This window comes from Eulemur rufifrons, chromosome 9, assembly GCF_041146395.1.
Source record: "Eulemur rufifrons isolate Redbay chromosome 9, OSU_ERuf_1, whole genome shotgun sequence".
Taxonomy (NCBI): domain Eukaryota; kingdom Metazoa; phylum Chordata; class Mammalia; order Primates; family Lemuridae; genus Eulemur; species Eulemur rufifrons.
The window spans coordinates 40,199,643-40,221,157 of record NC_090991.1 but is presented as its reverse complement, the minus strand read 5'-3'; the positions used below and the strand labels follow the sequence as shown (position 1 = coordinate 40,221,157).

At 45.8% G+C, this 21,515-nt stretch overlaps 1 protein-coding gene and 1 pseudogene across 1 annotated transcript; both read right to left on the bottom strand.

The window, feature by feature from the left end:
• Positions 1–5,272: 5,272 nt before the first annotated feature.
• LOC138391642 (RAD52 motif-containing protein 1-like) lies at positions 5,273–15,827 on the bottom strand (annotated as a pseudogene).
• A 1,644-nt stretch (positions 15,828–17,471) lies between these two features.
• On the bottom strand, positions 17,472–21,253 carry LOC138392388 (lysozyme-like protein 6). Its single transcript, XM_069483152.1, has 4 exons — positions 21,139–21,253; positions 19,935–20,093; positions 18,912–18,990; positions 17,472–17,692 (listed from the first exon to the last, which is right to left on the bottom strand). Exons 1-4 carry the CDS (start codon positions 21,251–21,253, stop codon positions 17,623–17,625), a joined length of 423 nt encoding a protein of 140 aa, XP_069339253.1. The 3' UTR covers positions 17,472–17,622.
• Between the last annotated feature and the right edge of the window lie 262 nt (positions 21,254–21,515).

The following is a 21,515-nucleotide window of genomic DNA, read 5'->3' as shown; positions in this document are numbered from 1 at the left end:
ATTTAACAAATTATAGCCACTCTTTAAGCCCCAGATAAAGTTTCAGCTTATGCGGGGAGCTTTCCCCTGACCTCCACACCTCAGTGATTATAGATTCCGGTGAATTACGGCGCCTCTGGTCTGCATCTCTCGTAGTACTTCATTCTAAATCACCTCCCTTTTTATGCCTATTCCCTTTCTTCCCACCTATCATTTTCATGCTCTAGAGACAATGTCATACTTTGCCCTGGGTTGGGCACAAAATGGCTGCTACATATAGAAAGCCAGGTACAAAGATGAGTTCTGGACATAACTAAGGAACTGAATACTAATAACAGCAGCTAACATTCGTAGGTATGCCAGGCACTGATATATGCATTACATGTACTCACACACCTAAATCTCACACAATCCTATGAAATGGTAACTACCATAATCCCCATGTTAAAGATGAGGAAATTGAGTCACAGAGCAGAATAACTTGCGCAAGGTCACAAAGCTAATAAATGACAGGCCTGGGTTCAAACCCAGGCAGGCTGGCTCCAGAACCCCTCTTAACCACTTTGTTGTATCATCACTAATGAGATGGGGAGAGGGACACCCCACTGTCAAGACAGTGGAGCAAACACAGGGGCAGAGGTTAAGCAAGGATATGATGGGGCTAAATAAAAATGGTTAAGGAAAAGGAAGAGTAAGCACAAGGAAAAGTTTGGAGAAGGGGCACAATAGTAAGAAGGAGAATGAGGATAAGGAAAAGTTGACAAGTAAAGGGTAAAGGGAGAAAGTGAGTCAATGAAGAAGGCCCAGGAAGGTCTCAAGGAAAATGCTGCCACACGAGGCAGGTGCAGAGAACCAAGGAGGAAAGGTGATGCTTACAAGATGGTGAAGGTGCCATTATAGGCATTAGGCTCCTGCACAGGCACTTGGCGGAGCCTCTGCTTTGGGCTGAGACCAATACACGACATTGTCTCATCTTTGCAGGTACAGAGCTCACATATGTTGGTGGCATTCCGTTCTGAGACGTAATTTACAGTAAAATCCATCTCAGAAGGTTGAACCGTAACTTCAGGCAGGTTTGGAGGCTGAGTCTGAACCTGGTCTGGAGGTGGGGCTACAGGCTTCTCCAGAGCGACAGGATGTTCAGCCTGTGTGGTGGATACTGAACTCTTGGTAAACTCCAGGTCCGAATGTTGAACTGGGACACTGGGTGACGCTGGATGTTGAGCTTGAGCTTGACTTGGTGTTGGAACTGTTATCTCAGAATACGCAGGAGCTATAACCTCCTTAGGCAGCTCTGGAGGCTGAGTTGGGGTCTCCTGCATGGTTGGAGAAGGTTTAACCTCTGCAGTGTGTTCTGAAGTTACAGTAAATTCCTGCTCCAAAGGTTTAACTGTGACTTCGTTCAAGTTTGGCTGCTGAGTCTGAACCTGGTCTGGATGTGGAATTGTCACTTCAGGATGCTTTGAAGAAGGAGCTATAGAATGTTCATCCTCTGCAGTGAACACTGGAATTATGGTAAGCCCAAGGTCCAAAGGACTAACTGTGACACTGGGCAACACTGGATGCTGAGCTTGACTCTGACCTGGTGATGGAACTGTCATCTCATAATTCACTGAAGGGTGAGCTAGAACCTCTTTATGGGGCTCTGAAGGCTGAGCTGGAAACTGCTGCTGAGGTGGAGAAGATCTGATCTCTTCAGTGGACTTTGGAGGACGCCCCAAGGCTTCCTGCTGGGTCCCAGATGGTTCAACCTCCATAGGGAATGCTGATGGCTCAGCTGGGACCTCCTGTTGGACTGGAGAACGTATTAACTCCTTAGGGTGACCTGGAGCTTGAGCTGTGGCTTCTGGCTGGGCTACAGAAGATCCAAACATTGCAGGGGGATTGTGAAGTGGGGCAAAGGGATCAGACTGGATTGCAGAAAATTCAGCCTGTTCAGTGGAAACTGTAGACTGAGCAGTGCCCTCCCACTGGACTGGGTAAGGCTCAGCATTCGTAGTGGGCTCTGCTGTAGTTATGGTAATGTCCAAATCCACATGTTTAACTGTGGTTTTAGGCAACATTGAATGACCTCTGAAAATCATAGGGAGATCTAGAGGTGAAAATGTCATTACATCATCAATTGGACTGAAAACTGTATAGGATGCTGGGGGCTGAGTTGCATGCTGTTGCTGACCTGGAGACGGTCCAACACCCACAGGGGGCTCTTGAGGTAATGCTGAGATTTCCTGCTGGCTTGGAGATGGTTCCACAGGAAGCTCTTCAGGCTGAGTTGGGACCCCTTGATGGACTGGAGAATGTTCATCCTTTTCAGGGAAGTTTGGCTGCTGAAACTGCTGAGGGGACACTGAAGACTGAGCTGGGGCCTCCTGTTGGGTTGGAATTTCAACTTCATTAGTGGACTCTGGAGTTGTGGTAACTACATGATCCACAGGTTTTATACTGACATAGTGTAATACTGGAGGCTGAACTTGAGAAACTGTTACCTCATGATGCTCGGGAGACTGAGCTTGTTGCTCCTGCTGGGCTGCAGAAGATTCAGTCTCCTTGGTAGGTTCTGAGGTTATGGTAACCTCCACATCCGGAGGTTTAACTGTAATATGTGGCAAGTTATACTGATGAGGTTGAACTGTCACGATATGGTTTGGTGGAGTTTGATGGTTATGTGGAGGTGAAACTGTTACTTGATGATGCTCTGGAGACTGAGCTGGTTGCTTCTCTTGACTGCAGAAGATTCAGGAGTTTGAGCTGTACTCTCCACAGGGGACTCTGGAGCTTGAGCTATGGCCTCCTGCTGGGTCGGAGAAGGTTCACTCTCCTCGGGAGACTCGGAAAGCTGAGGTGGCTGCTCCTGCTCACTCGGGGAAGGTTCAGCCTCCACAGGAAAACCTGGAGACTCAGCTGGGGTCTCCTCCTGGGTGGCAGAAGGTTCCACCTCCTCAAGATGCCCTGGAGGCTGAACTGAGGCCTCCTGCTGGGCTGCAGAAGATTCAGTCTCCTTGGTCGGCTCTGAGGTTATGGTAACCTCCACATCTGGAGGTTTAACTGTAACATGGGGCAAGTTATAATGATGAGGTTGATCCTCACCTGGAGGTTGAACTGTCACCTCATCATTCAGTGGAGTTTGAGCTAGACTCTCCACGGGGAACTCTGGAGTTTCAGTTGTGGCCTCCTGCTGGGTTTCAGAAGGTTCATGCTCTCCAGGAGACTCAGAAGGCTGAGCTGGCTGCTCCTGCTCACTGGGGAAAGGTTCAGCCTCCACAGGAAAGCCTGGAGACTCAGCTGGGGTCTCCTCCTGGGTCACAGAAGGTTCCACTTCCTCAGGATGCTCTGGAGGCTCAACTAGGGCCTCCTGCTGGGCCGGATAAGATTCAGTCTCCTTGGTAGGCTCTGAAGTGATGGTAACCTCCACATCCGGAGGTTTAACTGTAACATGGGGCAAATTATAACTATAAGGTTGAACTGTCACCTCATAATTTGGTGGAGTTTGAGCTATAATCCCCACAGGGGACTCTGGAGCTTGAGCTATGGCCTCCTGCTGGGTCGGAGAAGGTTCACTCTCCTCAGGAGACTCAGAAGGCTGAGCTGACTGCTCCTGCTCATTCAGGGAAGGTTCAGCCTCCACAGGAAAGCCTGGAGACTCAGCTGGGGTCTCCTCCTGGGTGGCAGAAGGTTCCACCTCCTCGGAGAGCTCTGGTCTTTGAACTGGGCCTTCTTGTTGGGCTGAGGGAGGTTCAACTTCCTCAGGAGCTGGGGCCTCTTGTTGGGTTGAGGAAGGTTCTACCTCCTCAGGGTGCTCTGGAGGCTGAGCTGGGGCCTGCTGCTGACTTGGAGTAGGTTCAATGTTGTCACCTGCCTCTGGAGTTACTGTAAGCTCCAGATCCACAGGTTTAACTGTGACTCTGGAGAAGAGTGAGTGCTGAGCTGCAGTCCGAACATTCACTTCATGACAAATTGATGGGTGAGCTACAACCTCTTCACTACCAGGTAGCTGCTGAGCTGGGACCTCCTGTGGGGTTGAAGAAGGTTGTACCTCCTCAGGGGATTGTTCTGAGGCTTCTTGCTGGAGTGAAGAAGATTGGATCTCCTCAGGGGTCTCTGGATTTTCAGTTTCATCCCCTAGGTGGAATTGAGAAAGTTCAGGGGACCTTGGAGGCTCAACTACGTTCTCTGGGAATTCCGGAGGTAGACCAGTAGGATAAACTATCCCCATACTTGGATCTAGATAAGCATCATCCTGTAGAGTTTGTTGTTCATGCTGAGGTTTTGATGCAAATTGATTTGAAGTTCCAGGATCCACCTTAGCAAGCCGTCGATGCTGAGCTAGATCATTCTTTAGGTTCTTTGGTGAAATAATAAACCTTGCTGGTCTTGAACTCTGACTATGTAGAGGTGGAACAAGTATTTCAGATGCCTGGTGATCTGAAGCCTGATCTAGACCTATAGCTTGAATCTTACTTCTGAGTAGAGGAGGCAGAGCTACGACTTGAGTCTGATCCCAACCTGGCACTGGAACCACCTCCAGGAGCCATTGTTGTCGAGTCAGCTTGTCCTTGGGATCCCGATGTGGAATAGCAAACCGATCAGGCCCTGGAGGCAGCTCTTGAGCTGAACGCGTGTCCAGGAAGGGAGCCAAAGTCTCAGTCAACTCCTGAGGTGGGGCTGACATCTGGGGAGAAGCAGAGGACCCCAGGTAAGCAAAGCCCTCGGGGTGTGCCGAGGGTGTAAGCGCATGGGGCGATTGGGGTGGGGGATCAGAGGAGCGGGCAGACCAGGGCTCGGTCGGTCCTCGGGGTTCAGAGGTCAGCGGGACCGGGTCCCGGGCTCACCCCCGAAGCGGAGCTGCCTGGCCCAGCAGCCATAAAAGATTGCCACGCGAGAAGGACCCGTAGGGTCCAGAGGCGCAGTAGGGACATTATGTGCAGAGGCTCCTGCGCGAGCGGGAGCGGGAACACTTATGGCAGCCCTGCCGCGCGCGCGCCTGTAGCAAAGGCGCCCCGACCACACCCTTTATCTATGACACCTGTGTTTCCGCAGCGGCCTTTATTTAGCTCAGGCCCAGATCCGCTGCGTGCCACCAGGGCGCACTTTTCCCCACAATCACTGGGCCCAAGCCTCTCTTCCCCTGCAGAGGTACAACTGTCCCCCACAGGAACACCACTACCCCCTTAGCGAGGCAGCATTTGGGCCACAGACCCGGGTGGCCCCAGAACTCCAGCAGCCCACTGGGGTAGGGACGGCTGAGCTTCCCAAGGAAGTCACAGGGCCTCCCCTCTCCGTACATTCAGAAGTGTCAGTCCAGTTTTGGCAGCTTGAACTTGTCTTCCTCCAAGCTAAAATCTGAGAGATATTCTTCCTCTCCCTGGCAGGACTGCTTCCAAGAAACGCAACTGACCTGCAAAATGAGCGCCAGTTAGGGTGGCAGGCAGAACACACATTATGGTTATTTACTCGAAAATGTTACCATTTTTCCTCAACTTTCAGTATCCTTTGTTCCACCTTTGATAATTCATTCACCACTCTATTAGATAGGGGCTGTCACAGAATCAGTGATGACTCCAAAATTTCTGTAGGATGGGTTTTAGGAGTTGTGCAATTCAGTCTAGGAGACAATGTGTGAATCCGAGTGAACAGCCCTTTATGTCAGCATGGGCAAACTCCCCCCATCCTGCCTTGGCCAAACACAGCCATTAACCCAGAAGTAACTATGCCACTTTTCAGAGGTCTATCCTGTGTGCACACATGGAGAAGACACTTAGGATCTTAAAGTCAGCAGGTTAAATAATTTCCTTGAAATACCAGTATAATAGAAACCAACTGACTTAATTCACAATGCTTCCTATCTATTTTATGACTTGTTGATTGTTTGCTACACCCTGTAATATGTAAACTGAGGTGCTTCATTTTTTTCCCCAGTGTCTAGCACATGGCTTGGTGCATAGTAATGGTTTTAAGTTGGAAGTGATTCCAAGATGCGCCTCATTTAGGGATGGACCTGTTGTTACAATCGTATTTCTCAAATCAGTGCTGACTTCCTTCCTTCCTTTCACATTTCACAGGAAGCTAGTATTCTTAACGTTTGACATTACCTTCACTGGTTTTATTTAAATAGAATTAAAATAATTATTTTACATGGAAAAAAACTACAAATACTTTTTCAGAATGCAACCACTTTCTCTCCCCTCTTCAAAACAAAACACTTTACAACTCTGGAGCCAGTGAAATAATCAAACATCTAGCCCCAAATTAAGTTCCCACTAACACGAAACACATTTTTTGCTCCTAAAAAAAAAAAAATCCTATACATAGTAAATAATGACTATTTTAGATATTACTTTAGCAACTTAATCCCTAATTAAGGGATTTCATATACAGTTATACATTGCTTGCCATGTGAGGAGGAGCTTGAAAAATGCATCATTGGGCAATTTTGTTGCTGTGCAAACATCATAGAGACCACTGACACAAACCTAGATGGTATATCCTAACACACACCCAGGCTATATGGTATGGCCTATTGCTCCTAGGCTACAAACCTGTACAGCACGTACTGGTGCCAAATACTGTAGGCAACTGTAACACAATGGTAAGTATTTGTGTATCTAAACAAAAAAGGTACAGCAAAAATACAGTAGAAAACATTAAAAAAAGGTACACCTGTATAGGGCAACCCCATTATATTCTTATGGAATCACCATCACTTATGTGGTTTGTTGTTGACCAAAATGTCGTTATGTGGCACATGACTGTAATTGATCTACAGAAAGGATCTTCAGGCCAGGCGCGGTGGCTCACGCCTATAATCCTAGCACTCTGGGAGGCCGAGGCGGGTGGATCGCTCGAGGTCAGGAGTTCGACACCAGCCTGAGCAAGAGACCCCGTCTCTATTAAAAATAGAAAGAAATTATCTGGCCAACTAAAATATATATAGAAAAAATTAGCTGGGCATGGTGGCGCATGCCTGTAGTCCCAGCTACTAGGGAGGCTGAGGCAGTAGGATCGCTTAAGCCCAGGAGTTTGAGGTTGCTGTGAGCTAGGCTGAAGCCACGGCACTCACTCTAGCCCGGGCAACACAGTGAGACTCTGTCTCAAAAAAAAAAAAAAAACAGAAAGGATCTTCAGCAAAATATTCCATCCAAGATATATAGGAGATGTTGAGCTCTAGGTAATAAGCCACATTTGAAAGACATAATAGTTTTCGAAAGCTATAGCGTAATCACATTTAAGGCAATTGTTACTTTCTGCCCAAATCCCTGGATCTTGTTTAAGGGGAGTTCAAAAAGGGCCTGTCTTCAAGCAGCCCAGAATCCCTAATCTCTGGTGGGAGAGACTAAGCCCTCTCTTGTGTCTACAACAGTAGTAGTATTCTAATAGTCTTCAATTCTGCTCTCCAAACTTCAAATAAGGGGTCAGAGCCAAGGGCCAGGACTTCAGGAAAAGCCCCAGAAACACCTCACACTCAAAAGCAGTTTCGGAGTTTCACATGTTCCTAAGAATGATACATGCTGAATTCTTCCAAATCCTGCTGATTGTTTTGAATTATGGCTACACTGGCTATGTTACCCTTAAGCTTTTATCTCCACATACTTGAATTAAATCATGTAGTTCTTCTTCACTTCTGACGTCTACGATCTCTTCACTGGGTCTGTATGCCACAGCTATTTTACGACTTTCTGAAATAAAGTTAACAAAGATTAATTCAGAATTTTCTTTGTTCTAAAACTTACTGCATATAATGGTGGTACCCCATAATGAGACATTCTTTTGATCTCTAAAAGCAGAAAATAAGGGCATTTTCCTGGAAATTTCCTCATCTCACACTTGAGTTTTTAACATAACTATTTATTAAAAATATGTGTGAAGTGTCAACTTTGTTTGGTTCAAAAAACTTTATGATCTTACAGACAGGAACTATGCAATTTATAATTTATAGGAAGCAAAAAATGTAAAAACAAGAATGTTCAATCATAATATGATTAAATAGTAAGGCATTAGGTGGAGGTCAAAGTGAGTTCAAAGCTGGGATAGAGACCCTGGGACTAGTGGACACTTCATATTAGAAGCAAGGGGCAAGTGTCTACTCCCTGGGAACCAAAATGCCACCAGATACAATGGACAAAGCTTCGCAGAGAGAAAGCATTTGAACATTTTATTGGCAGAAACTGGCCCACATACCGTATAGACAATACAACTTCCTTCAAGGCAAACTAGAGCTGTAAGGCTTTTGGTCTAACGAGTTTTGAGTATGTATGAGGGATATCTTCACATACTAGGGAGAGGTAAATAACCCAGACACCTAGTTTGGTTCTTGAAGATTATTACTCGGACTTGACAGTTCACGCAAATTCAACCTGATAACCAGGGAAGTAAGACTTTCACTAGAAGGGCTGCCCGGGTTGGAAGGCTGAGACCAATCAGGGCCATCTCTTTTAAGCAAATAAGGGTCTCTGGTCTCTGAGAAATCCTTAGCTAGGATTTCTCAGTCTCTAAGCCTTCAGAGCTGGGAAGCAGAAGAGCAATTCTTTGCAGGGACTCTCTGTGTATCAAGTTTCCTTTGAGCACAAACCATAACATTGACACTGCTGTAAAACTCAACAGGGGACATAATCAATGCCGTTCAACAGCATGACCACTTTCAAGGCTCACATGAAAGCAGCCAGTTATTACATAAGAATCGTATTCGCCCAATGTCAGTGCCAGAAATTAAAGCTGAAAGTGAATTCTTGATTCATAAAGCATAATCTAATAAACTCTCTTCAATAGAGTTCATTTATCTATTTATTCAGCTAGAAAACAATGATAATAATAGTTAACATATTTTGTCTGTTTCCTATGTAAGCATAGTTCTGAGTTTTTGCATTTGTCATCTCATTTACTCTTACAATATCCCCGATAAGGTAGGTTGAATTACTAACCTCAGTTTGCAGAGAAAGAGATTGCAGCTTAGAGATATTAAACATCTTCAAATCTCTCTGGCTATAAAACCTAAAATGGCATTAAAAATCTAGAAGACAGAGTTAGGACTCAAACCCACGTGTCTAAAGTTGAGAGTCAGTATTCTGTACGACAGGCAAGCAATTGAGAAAGAAGACTTGGATCAAACACTTTCTGTGTGAACTGAGGCAAGTCACTCCACACCTATAAACTGGGGACAATATTGCTCTCATTTTTCTCATAAATGTCACAAAGAACAAATCTGAGACTGTTGCTGTAAAAGAATTTATTGAATAAAAGCAAAATGTGGAATGTTTTAGATATCCATATTTTCATCCAATTAACTTTTCAAAACGAGTTTACTTGCTCATTGAAACTGAAGTCCTTCAAGGACAACCAAGAAAGTCTTACTGGCCAGGTACAGGTACTCACACCTATAATCCCGGCACTTTGGGAGACGGAGGCAGGAGGGTCGCTTAAGCCCAGGAGTTTGAGACTAGCCTGGGCAACATAGTGAGACCGTGTCTCTATTTTTAAAACTTATTTAAAATTATAGAAATTAGCATTCTGGGAGGTCAATGAAGAAGGATTGCTTGAGGCCAGAAGTTCAAGAGCAGCCTTGAACCGGAGCCTTGAACAAGAGCAAGATGCCGTCTCTACAAAAGTAGAAAAATTAGCTGGGCATGGTGGTGCACGCCTGTAGTCCCAGGTTCTCAGGAGGCTAAGGCAGGAGAATTGCTGACCCCAGTTGTTCGAAGTTGCAGTGAGCCATGATGATGCCACTGTACTCTAGCCCGGGCGACAGGGCAAGACTATCTCACCAAAAAAAAAAAAAAGAATTATACAAGTAAAAAATAAAAATAGAAAGTCTTACCTAAAACTACAATCAATAGTTTCTGGAATGCATCTGACAAAGCCTTCTGAATAGCAAGCTTCTGAGCTGTCTTCCTTTTCATAGGGAACGATAATGGTCCTAAATCCAACCAAAACAAAAGGATTTAAAATGCGTATCTGAATGATAATTGTTAAATGTTTAAAACATGTAAATGCACCCATGATTCTTAGATCAGTGTCTTAGTGATCGAGGGCAAACAGAACACAATGGTATGGTTGAATGGTACTGTTGTGGGTACCTCCTGGCAGGGCTCATTTTCACTGCCTCTATCTAGTCTGGAAGTTCCTGAAGGACTACAAGGGAGATACAAGCCAGAAACTTGGCGCAAGTCTACTTCACCCACAGATTTCAAGTCGACCCGTTGAGGCTACACTGCTACAGACCCTACCTCCTGTGCATCAAGGGCTGGAATCACACCCTGAAAAAGGTTTGGTGGTGGTACAGATGGTCTGGCCCCTCCGCGGGCATCACCCACAGGAGCCCACTTCACTCCACTCACCTACCTGACTTAGAACCCTAAGCCTGTGGGCCATGGATTCTAGAAAAAACTTAGTATCAATTGAATACCCTTTCTACGTATCTATATTTGATTCTTTTTCTGCTCAAGCCCTTCCCTGAGTAGAAAAAGGACTGCATGTTTACACAGGAGATTTTGTTAGAGGATGATTTTGCTGGGACAACTGAAGGCTACAAAAGATCTGTATTTGAAGGAATATTTTAACACAAAGCAAGGTCTTAACCAAACACGGGAAAAACATTATTTCCTTCCTTCTCCTAAGCTTCTTGGCAAGAGGTCAGCTCTAAAATTTTTAATTTAACGTTTCTGTCAGGTATTGCCTAAGGTAAAAACCTATAATATAGGGGAGAAAAACTCTGCTCAGGACTTTAGTAGCTTACCAAGGGAGGGTCTGATATGTATTTGAAAAGATGAGTTTTTTTTTTTTTTTTTTTTTGAGACAGAGTCTCACTCTGTTGCCCAGGCTAGAGTGAGTGCCGTGGCGTCAGCCTAGCTCACAGCAACCTCAAACTCCTGAGCTCAAGCGATCCTCCTGTCTCAGCCTCCCGAGTAGCTGGGACTACAGGCATGCACCACCATGCCCGGCTAATTTTTTTTTCTATATATATTTTTAGCTGTCCATATAATTTCTTTCTATTTTTAGTAGAGATGGGGTCTCGCTCTTGCTCAGGCTGGTCTCAAACTCCTGAGCTCAAACGATCCGCCCACCTCGGCCTCCCAGAGTGCTAGGATTACAGGCGTGAGCCACCGCGCCCGGCCTGAAAAGATGAGTTTTAGAAAGTAAGAAAAAAGAGAGATCCTTCCCCCCACTGAAAACAGACCTGCCTCCAGTTGATGCACAGGCTCCTCTGCCATGCCAACTCCAGCACCGCTGCACTCATAGGATGGCAGCAGCACCTCTACAGCACAGAAGAACTTCAAGCTTTGCTTCTGAAGCAGTGCCACAGTATCTTCATTTTCCCTTTCTTCAAAGTCAGAAAGTTCCTAAAGCTGTTAGGATTTTGAATTAAAGGTTCTTCTTAGGATCTTAATGTAGACTTCAAAATGTTTTATTATTAGAAATAAAAACTAAACTCTGGTAATCCCAGCTAACAGTTGATATGTCCTATAGCTTCAAAATCAGGTAAGACTTGGCCGGGAACCGTGGCTCACGCCTGTAATCCTAGCACTCTGGGAGGCTGAGGCAGGAGGATCACTCGAGGTCAGGAGTTCGAGACCAGCCTGAGCAAGAGTGAGACCCTGTCTCTACTAAAGAATAGAAAGAAATTATCTGGACAACTAAAAATATATAGAAAAAATTAGCCAGGCATGGTGGCGCATGCCTGTATCCCAGCTACTCGGGAGGCTGAGGCAGAAGGATTGCTTGAGCCCAGGAGTTTGAGGTTGTTGTGAGCTAGGCTGACGCCACAGCACTCTAGCCCAGGCAACACAGTGAGACTCTGTCTCAAAACACAAAAACAAACAAAATTAAGCAAGATTTACAAATGAATTACTAGATATAGATGACCATTTTTATTATATGCCACACAAACACTAGAGAGAATTATGGAGACCACCATCCAAGTGACTGAGTTTATTATAAATTCTAGGTGGCAGGGCAATTCAGAAACATCCACTTACCCTCAACAGTAGGAGGTCTCTCATACCTCCTTCCCACAACCCAGTTCAGTCCTTCTGTCTAAAGTCTAGGATTTCAGTGTTAAAGGGAAAGTGTAGTTAGTGAAAGAAAATCTATAAGGTTTACCTTGATGATCCTTTTTGACCATCCATTGAAACAAAAGTAGTAATGTGCCAGTTCTTGGCATTGGAAGCTGTTTAGGGCAAGAGCCTGATGTTGAACTGCCCTATGTCTGGTGCCAAGACGAACCTAAAGTGACAAGAGATAAACCCACAAATATCACAACCTGCCAGAGACTTTATTTTGTTTATTTATTTAGAGACAGGGTCGTGCTCTGTTGCCCAGGCTGGAAGGCAGTGGTGCGATCCTAGCTCACTGCACCCTCCAACTCCTAGGCTAAAGCAATCCTCCTGCCTCAGCTTCCCGTATAGCTGGGTCTACAGGTGCACACCACCGTTCCCAGTTAATTTTATAATTTTTTTTTGTAGAGACAAGGTGTTGCTGTGTTGCCCAGGCTGGTCTCGAACTCCTGGCCTCACGTGATCCTCCCACCTCAGCCTCCCAAAGTGCTGGGAAGAGATTCTATTTTGGATACACACGAGATTTACCAATACAGATTTCATGAAATGGATGTGAAGACTAAATGGGATAGAACATTATAAGCACTAAATTCATACTGAGCCCTAAATAAGTATTATGCATTATGTTTTAGCCACAGTACTTTTCTGAATCATTTTCAGGGCCCCTGATTAATTGGAAAATTCCCCTGACCTCTGGTGGTGAACAGTGATGATGAAAGCAACTAAGGAAGCCCTGCAGAGGTAAATCATAGGGTAGTAATTGAGCAAAGAAAAGAAATCATTTCAGTCTTCCTATCCAGTAGCTCCTGCTTGAGAATATGGCCTGAAGAGCAGGTAAGATGATCCCACAACCACCCCTCTTCCCAAGTTACTAACCCCTGTCAGAAGAGGTAATATACATACCTCTATAAATTTCACAAGCAATGAAAACAATTAGAGGTTCATCTGCATTAAGAAGCTTCTTTAAACATTTTCCACATCACTGTGGATTTCTTGCATCACTAGTTCTTTCTTACATGTCTATTTCATTTTTTGAAAAGTGTAGTACATGAATATAGTCAAAAAATTCAAATAATACAGGTAAAATCAAAGCCTTATTAATTCTTTATTGACTTATTTATGCATCTTCCTCTATCACTGGTTTGTAAGCTCCTTAAGTGCCCGAGGGAACCATGTCTTATTCTTTTCTCATTCCCAGAACCAAGCGGAGTTCTTGGCATATAATAGAGGATTGATTGTCTTGTTGATTGAGTGAAGGAATGAAGGAATGAGTAAATAAAAAATGAAATTACTTTCTCCAACTGAAGAGATGGAGATAATACCTGTTGGGAAGGAGAAATGAAGGCTAACTTTTGAATGCTGGATGCTGAAAGGGAGACTTGCCCATGTTGTGAGTCAGCCTGGAGCTTTTCTGGACAACCAGGAAGCCTCAGAAGGGCTTTGGGATCCTAGATAATACAGACAGTTGTCACCTGGCTAACCTTGCCGGTTCTTGCTGGCAACCATTTTCTTTCATGCCACTGAGAAAAACTCTTTCAGCTGCCTTAGGCCTGTTCTCAATTTTATTTTAAAATGTTATTCTCGGGCCGGGCGCGGTGGCTCACGCCTGTAATCCTAGCACTCTGGGAGGCCGAGGCGGGTGGATCGCTCAAGGTCAGGAGTTCGAGACCAGCCTGAGCAAGAGCGAGACCCCGTCTCTACTAAAAATAGAAAAAAATTATATGGACAACTAAAAATATATATATAGAAAAAAAATTAGCCAGGCATAGTGGCGCATGCCTGTAGTCCCAGCTACTCGGGAGGCTGAGGCAGGAGGATCGCTTGAGCCCAGGAGTTTGAGGTTGCTGTGAGCTAGGCTGACGCCACAGCACTCACTCTAGCCTGGGCAACAAAGTGAGACTCTGTCTCAAAAAAAAAAAAAAAAAAAAAAGTTATTCTCTGTGTTTATAAAAGGCAGAGAAGACAAGAACTATGTGTACTTGCCAAAGTATAAAAGAATATGTAATTAAAGTAGATGACAATTTTGGGTGGATGGTAACCCAAACTCTGAGTTAGGTAAATAAATGTATTTAATACATAAATACATCTATAGTAATATGAATGCCCTCTCCTCTCAACTATATATTGACTCGGAGATCATTTCCTTCATCACTCTATTGCTGATGGGCTTTATGCTGTGAAATTCTCAAAACCTAAAGCTTATGGAATGGTCTCAATGTCCAAAGAGCACTAAAAACTCATTACTCACAAAATGATACCAAGTAACTATTTCCTAATATTTCCAGTACTGTCTGTGATATCTGAGTGGTTATGTGAGATGGTCACTGGTTAAGCAGATCATAGTCCAAAAATTAAAGAATGTCTGACAGGTAATCATTTCAATCACAGGAAGTGGAGCCAGGATTGAAGAGGGAGTCGGACAGGCTACAGAAATGGAGTAGTATACCTGGAGTCACTAAGTAGAGTTCTCAGATTCAATCAAGATTAAATCAATGAAGAAAGGAATATGGACAAGAAAAGGCAGCAAAGTCAGTAGGAAGTAGCCAGATCAAGTAGCCAATAAGGAACTGAAATGGTCTTTGATAAAATGAAAGATGGTTTAATTGAGGCACAAGAGATCATTCTGTGTCTCTGGGAAAGTGAAATTGGTTGGCAGGTTAGTATGGAATCTGGTTTTTACAGTGCATTAAAAAAATGTTCCCATGTTCTGGGAACTAAAGGGCGTTCTGAGTAGGCAGCTTGAGAGTAATGATGAGGATGATGATGATAAAGCTTCCTTTATGTTGCAACTGGCAAAAAGAGTTTGCCATGCTCACACATTTTAAATCTACATAAAAGTAAATATGAGCAGAAATCTTCTGGTAAAGATTTCTTAAAGGGCAGCACAAAATGACATGGGATTTAGCATCAATAAGTTTGGGTTTGACCTCCAGCTTTCACAGTTCTTGTCATGAACCTGAAGCAAGGCACTTAACCATCCTGAGTTTGAGTTTCTCCATCTAAGAACTGGAAGATGAGCGTGGCAATTTATCTGAGAGTATTCTGTAAACCAGAATGCCAGACAAACACTAGCATATTGAATTCAGCACTTCATTCCAGTGGAGCTAAGAATTCCATATTTGGACCCACCTTCACTGGAGATTTCTGAAAAAGCTGCTTCCGGTCGCATGCCTTTTGGGCTCTACGGGCATCCCTTACTGAATAAAACTTGATGATGGCACAGAAACCAGGACGAGCCACTGCAGCGTTTGGGAAGACCCGGACTGAATACAGAAGACCAAAGTGGGAGAATTCTGTGAACAGAGAATTCTGTGGGGTGGTCCCACGCCAAATAAGTGCATGAAATCTCATGGCCAGAAAACAAAACTTCACGTCGCCTCCTATTCCCCAAACCCTTGTCCACAGTGGGTGCAACTCGAAACACTTCTCAGTTCATGAACAAGTTTTCCCCTTAAATTCTAAGCTTTAAGAGGCATTAGAAGGCAAAATGTGCTGGCTGTTGAGAGGTGCCTCTGGGTCTCTAAAATCTGTTGGGGCTAGGTGACTGCTGGGGTCCGCTACCGAACTGAGAGCTGGGGCCCCCTACCGAACTAAGAACCCGTCAGTGGAGGCTACGAAGCAGGTGAGGTGCCAAGGCAGGACTCCCGAGCTCCCAGTCACGGGTGGGCGGCCTTCTCCATCCCTCCCTCCACCCTGGCCCCAGCTTACATGCAAGTCCTCCGCCGTGGGTCCAGAGCTCAGCTCCCACACTAGCAAGGTTTTGTCACTGTCAGTGGGAACCGCAAAAGGCACCAACTCCGCCATCCAACCGCCACTACGCCCGCGCGGCTAAGGCTCGAGCAGTACTGCGCCTGCGCAAGGCATGCCCGCGCTTTTTAAAAAATGGACGCATGCGAGGGGCGGGGCCGGTACTGCGCGGAGGACGGGGCGGGGGCGGGGCCGGCACTCTGAGCGCTCCCTCGCCCCTCCCACCCCAGGCCGCTCTCTGAGTCAATTCGCTTCCTCCAGCCAAGGCGCTCCAATCTCAGAGTTGTGTTGTTAGGGCAGAGTCCTAGGATGGGCTTTCAAGATCGAAGGATAGGGACACCGTCATAGCAGTGGGCTTCACCTTTACTCCTGGAGGAGACTAGGGTACTGGGGAGTTAACACTGCCTACTGATCTTGTAGGAAATAACCGCTAAAGGTGCTATCCTTTGACTTGAGTGTTTTCAGTTTTAAATACGCAAATCAAAGTATAACTCACTACGTCATTAACAGTAGCATGAAATCCTTAAAAAGAACTCCCTGGTTGTCCTGCGCGATTCTGATAAATTGCGTATGTGTGTTTCAGATGGTGTGGGAGGTTGGGGGTGGGCAGAGTAAGAAAGAAGGAGAGGTAAATTTGGGGACAAAAATCAAAAAGTGGGTCCAAATAGGGCACCAACACTGGAGCTGATGGTGCCTGAGCAGGGGTGTTCTAGGCGTCATAATCGGCTACTTACTGAGAGTGAAAGAGTCCTAAGACTCTTTAAACTAGAATGTCAGAACCAGAAGAAACCCTGCAAACAAGTCTCCTGTGATTTTTATAAAAATAATAGTCCTCAGACCTGTGCTTGTCTGTGATGAAGTTTTCACCTGTCCTCAGCTAAATGAGAAAAGGACAATATAATCAGGGTTTTGTTATTTCATAAAATAAAATGTATTTCATTTCATTCTTCTACAAGCATGACCTCCCTACAATTCTGACACCAAAAAAAAAAATGTGTTTTATGAAAAGATGCTGATAAATAGAGAATAGTTGTTTTAATACACTTACTTGGGCATTAAAATTAAAACTTGGAAATATCAGGTTTAATTTTTTTGACATTTTACTGGCTTGTGAAATCCAAAAGTCTGGGAACTACTTACTGAATAGTCAAATCTTATAGCTGAAGCAGTTTGAGTGGCCAGAATAACACCCCAGTTAGGCCAGACATTTACTGACGATGCCTATGTGCAGGACATTCTTCCAACAGTCCCTTTTCTGCCTTTGCCTTGTCTTTAAGCAGTTCTACTCTACACCAGCACCCTCCAAGCAAACTGGATCCTATCCAGAGAAGACATTTTTAATCATCTAAATTCTATTAATGGCCCATTGTCACAAGCCACCCCAAAATCATTAGCACCTATCACCATTTCTCCATCTCACCACTCCTTTCTCCACCCAGATACCAGACCCATACCCCCAAGAACCTCAAGAGCAATAGTTATGTTTTATCTTCCTTCTAGTAAGCAGCATACTCCTATTGTATTAGGTACTCAAATATACATGGAATTAATAATGAATAAATTAACACATTCTTTGCACAGGCACTGCTTTAATATTTCAAAAACTATAGATTTCTTTATTGTGGTCCTCTTGGTTTTGCAAATGACAGACAGGAACCATGGGATTGGGCCCGGATGCCAACAAGGAGGAAGCCCGAGAAAACCATTTATTCCCAGGGATCTGATCAGTTTTGCTTGTAAATGGGAAGGGAAGAAAATAACATGAAGCGGAGGCAAGAAGAAGAAGAAACGAAGAACCTCCAAGTGAGGACGGGAGTCCTGGAATGACTCTACAGCGGGCCTGCACCCTGTTTCATTCCAGGCGGCATCCTGTCATCCAGTAGGAGAGTGGCCGGCCTGAGCAGTGCAACCTCCATTCTACCCTGTGGAGAAAAAAGACACGGTTCTTGCTTCCCACTTCATAGCATCTCCACACACACACGACCCAGTTCTTGGTGAGTTTCCATGCAGAGCAACACCCAGAATCCCCTTCGTTACTGGCCCTCTGGTCTGTCCTTCACTGGCTCCTCTGATCCTTCCAGTGAATGTCCCTCATCCCTGGTATTTGCCCTCTTCTCTGATCAGTACCCTTCCACAGTTTCAAATCCTCATCTCCCTCTGAATGGGGAGAGAGCACTGTTTTACAGGGCTGAAAGTTACTAAAAACACAAAACAAACAAAACCACAACAAACAAACAAACAAAAAAGTGCAGCCATTGACTCTCCCTCCAGAGAGGCTCAGTTCTAATAATCATCAATGTCCCTTTTGCACAGTGTTTTGAGTACGCAAAGCATTTGACTCCCTCCATGCTGACAATCTTCTGTAGAGACAGCCATTTATGCTATTTATATACCTAGTTTGTAGCTCAGAGAAGGTAAGTGACATCCGAATGTCCCCCGTTAGCAAGCTGATAGCTTTGGGGGTGTCTGCCCAGCTGATGAGCGCCATGCTTTTAACAGAAAAAATTGCCAATCCTGGCAAGAGCGCTCCTGCGGTAGCCACGATTAAGTGGCTAAACGCCTGTGGTGCCAACAGCTGATTGGACCAAGGGGGAACACGTGGCCTAAGCTGAATCAGATTCTCCATCCCAGGAACTTGAGTGGGAACTGAGCGTGTTCAGACCCTACAGTCGTTTAGGACTTTAGCACACAAACATGGGGCGCACATAGTGTGTCTTGTGGACTGGGGAACAGAGAAAGCTGGACTGCAACATAGTGAAGCGAACGCACCAAAAGAAGCCAAAGCCTGCCAGGGAAAGCTTGCTGACAGTTTCCAGCCCTGATTTCATTCCCTTCCTGAGGCCCAGCTGCACCCCTTGAGTGGGCTCAGGGAGACACCTTATCCTCCCAGAATAAATTTCCCCCGGCTAGCTCAAGTTGTTTTCTGTCACTGCAACCGAAAGAGTTTTGTTTAATACAATATCAGAGAAAGAACCAGATCTCAGGTCTTCTAGCTCAGATCTCCAAGCCCATCCACCATCCCACATGTTTTCAGATGTGGCAAAGGAGTGCCCATGAGTCCTTGCCTACTGCCCCTTTCTCTGCCACGTCCTCCTTCCTGGGGCTCTGCCCGCTAACTTAGTCCCACCGTGTCCTCCTCACCATTTGTTCATGCCCCCTGATCTGGACACAATCATTTTTGCACAGTGAATGCCTGCGAGAAGGTTGGGGTTCAGCAGATCTGAAAGGGAGAAAGAGAAAACCTGTGAGGGCAACAGAGGACAGTCCCCAAACTGAGGCAGACACTGGCCCTCCCTGAACAGCCCTATGCCACCTAGCGGCTGAGTACTTCCAGTCCAGCCAAGGCCTCCCTCTCAGGGCCCCATTTAGACATCTTTACAATGGCTGCTGGAGGTTGGGGGTGGGTAGGGGTGGAGGTAGGAGGGGGCAGGAGGACTGAGAATTGGGCCTGTTCATTACTATTCTTCCTAGCCAGGGTAGATGGTGGTTCACCCACAGTTTGGTGGGGGGGGTGGGGTTCTAGGAAGAGGAAATGCCAAAATAGACAGCACAGAGGCCATGGTAAAGTCCTGCCTAACTAGGGGGACTCTTCAAGCAAGGAGCCCAGGGACGTTAGTGAGAGTGTGAAGGAGGGGGTGAGGGACAGAGTCATGGGCCCTATCCAGCCTCCTGGATCAGATTTAAGGTGGAGAGTTTGCACTTGGCCTTTGCTCAGACTATTAACTGAAAATGGTACCACTGAGTCATTAGAACAGAGCCTTTGAAGCCACCAGTCTGGCCTTCAGTGCTGGTTCTCTTCATGGGCCTCAGTTTGCTCATCTGTAAAGTGGGGATCATAAATAGTTTGCCTGGAAAGTTGGGTGAAGTGAGCTATGCATGTAAAGTGCTTAGTATGTAATATCTTCTCAGTGGAAGTTTGCTGCAGCCGCTCTACTACCACTGGCTGTACAGAGCCTTTCTGGATCCTACTCAAGGACTCTACAGAATCTCCTAACTGCATGGGCATTAGGGCCACTAGTTCAACCCTCGGCTCACTAAAGGGATTCCCTAATTCTTTGGACCATCTCTCGGGGGGCATTCCCAGGCTGTGGGTGGAAAGAGAAGTCCTGTGAGCAGAGCCTGGTCTCCTCTCTCACCTCTCCCACCCTGGGGCCCTGGCCAGACCTTGACAGTCCACATGGCAAAGGTTTTCCGAGTGACTCTTGTAATCGTTGCACCAGTAGTGGCTGTTGATCTGGAAGAGGCCATAGTCATAGCTGCCATCTGCATTTTCATTCACCTTTGATATGTTGAAGTTGCTTTCTATAAAAGCCAGGCACAGCTCTTAGAATGGAGAGGAGGAGGTCAGGATTTAGAGGGAACCAAGTCAAGTGAGAAGGGAAGTGGAGGAGAAAGGGCCAGGAGGGATCAGACGAAAGGGACGAGGCTCAAAGGCTAGATGGAACGAGAGGGCTGGAAACGCCCATTGGCCTCCCCTCTCATCCCTCGGTTCATCCACCCGGGTATTCATCAGCACAACCACTGACCCAGCCTTCCATCCATCCATCCTTTCTGCACTTCCTGAGCACCTACTGTGTACCAGGAACTGTGCAAAGCCCAGTGAGGGACATTTGGCTGGGTCAAACACAGATGCTGCCTTCAAGAGGCCTATATTACAAGAATAAAGATATGTACCTAGAAAAAGCCACAAAGCAAGATAAAAGGAGAAAGGGTTGCCCACTCGGGCCAGGCTCCTGCCCTATACCCTACAGCAGGGAAGCCTAATGGTTAGGAGGCTTGGGAGTCTAACAGTCCTGGGTTCAAACCCTAACTCATAGTCTGGGATGTGTGGCCTACGTTCTTGGAGCCATTTCTTTATCTGTCAAATGATGATGGTCCCATGGATTGTTGGGCTAAATGATATAAGGCTGTAAAATGTCCAGCCTAGGGCTTAGCACCAAGTAAGCAAATTGTAAATGGTGGCTGCTGCCACTGCTGCTTCCTATAATTATTACTATTCAGTCGTCTGCTTTAAACTCAGTGTTTTCTGCTGAGATAGGGTCTTGCTCTGTCGCATGGGCTAGAGTGCAGTGGTATCATCATAGCTCACTGCAACCTCAAACTCTTGGGCTCAAGAGATCCTCCTGCCTCAGTCTCTCAAACAGCTGGGATTACAGGCGTGAGCCACCTCGACTGGCCTTCAGTAAATGTTTGATGGCTCACTGAAGTCAACACACAGAGAAAGACACTCATTTTTCATTCTTAGTAAGGAACTTTGGGAGGTCACCGGGGCAGGCATCAAGACAACAGGTGTGTGTCTTGCCCAGCACTGGTGAATGGATCGGCCAGGTGGGGAACTGAGGGCCGTTCACTTTGCCAGACCCCTCACCGGCACACATGCTGGGCTGCTCCCCAGCCGAACGGCTGGGCCCGCTGGGGCTGGCTGTGCTGTTCTTCCGTGGTGTGCGCAGCTCTTCATCTCTTATTGAACTGCCACCATTCATTCAGTTAGGCAGAGTGTCAATTCTTGCTCATTCAGATTTTCTTTTACTCACTAATGTGCTTAACTCTCACTGACTTACTAAATGTCATTTATTAATGACTTTTTAAAGATGGAGCAGAGGAACCCTTGCATCTTGTGCAGAGTTGCACTTGCGTTACCACTTGGAACAAGGCAGCCATGGATCTGCGTTGGGCGAGGCAGCAAGTGGGTGGATTTGGTGCTGGGCGGTGCTGGGGGTGCGGGAGGGTCAGGAGTGGCCAGGG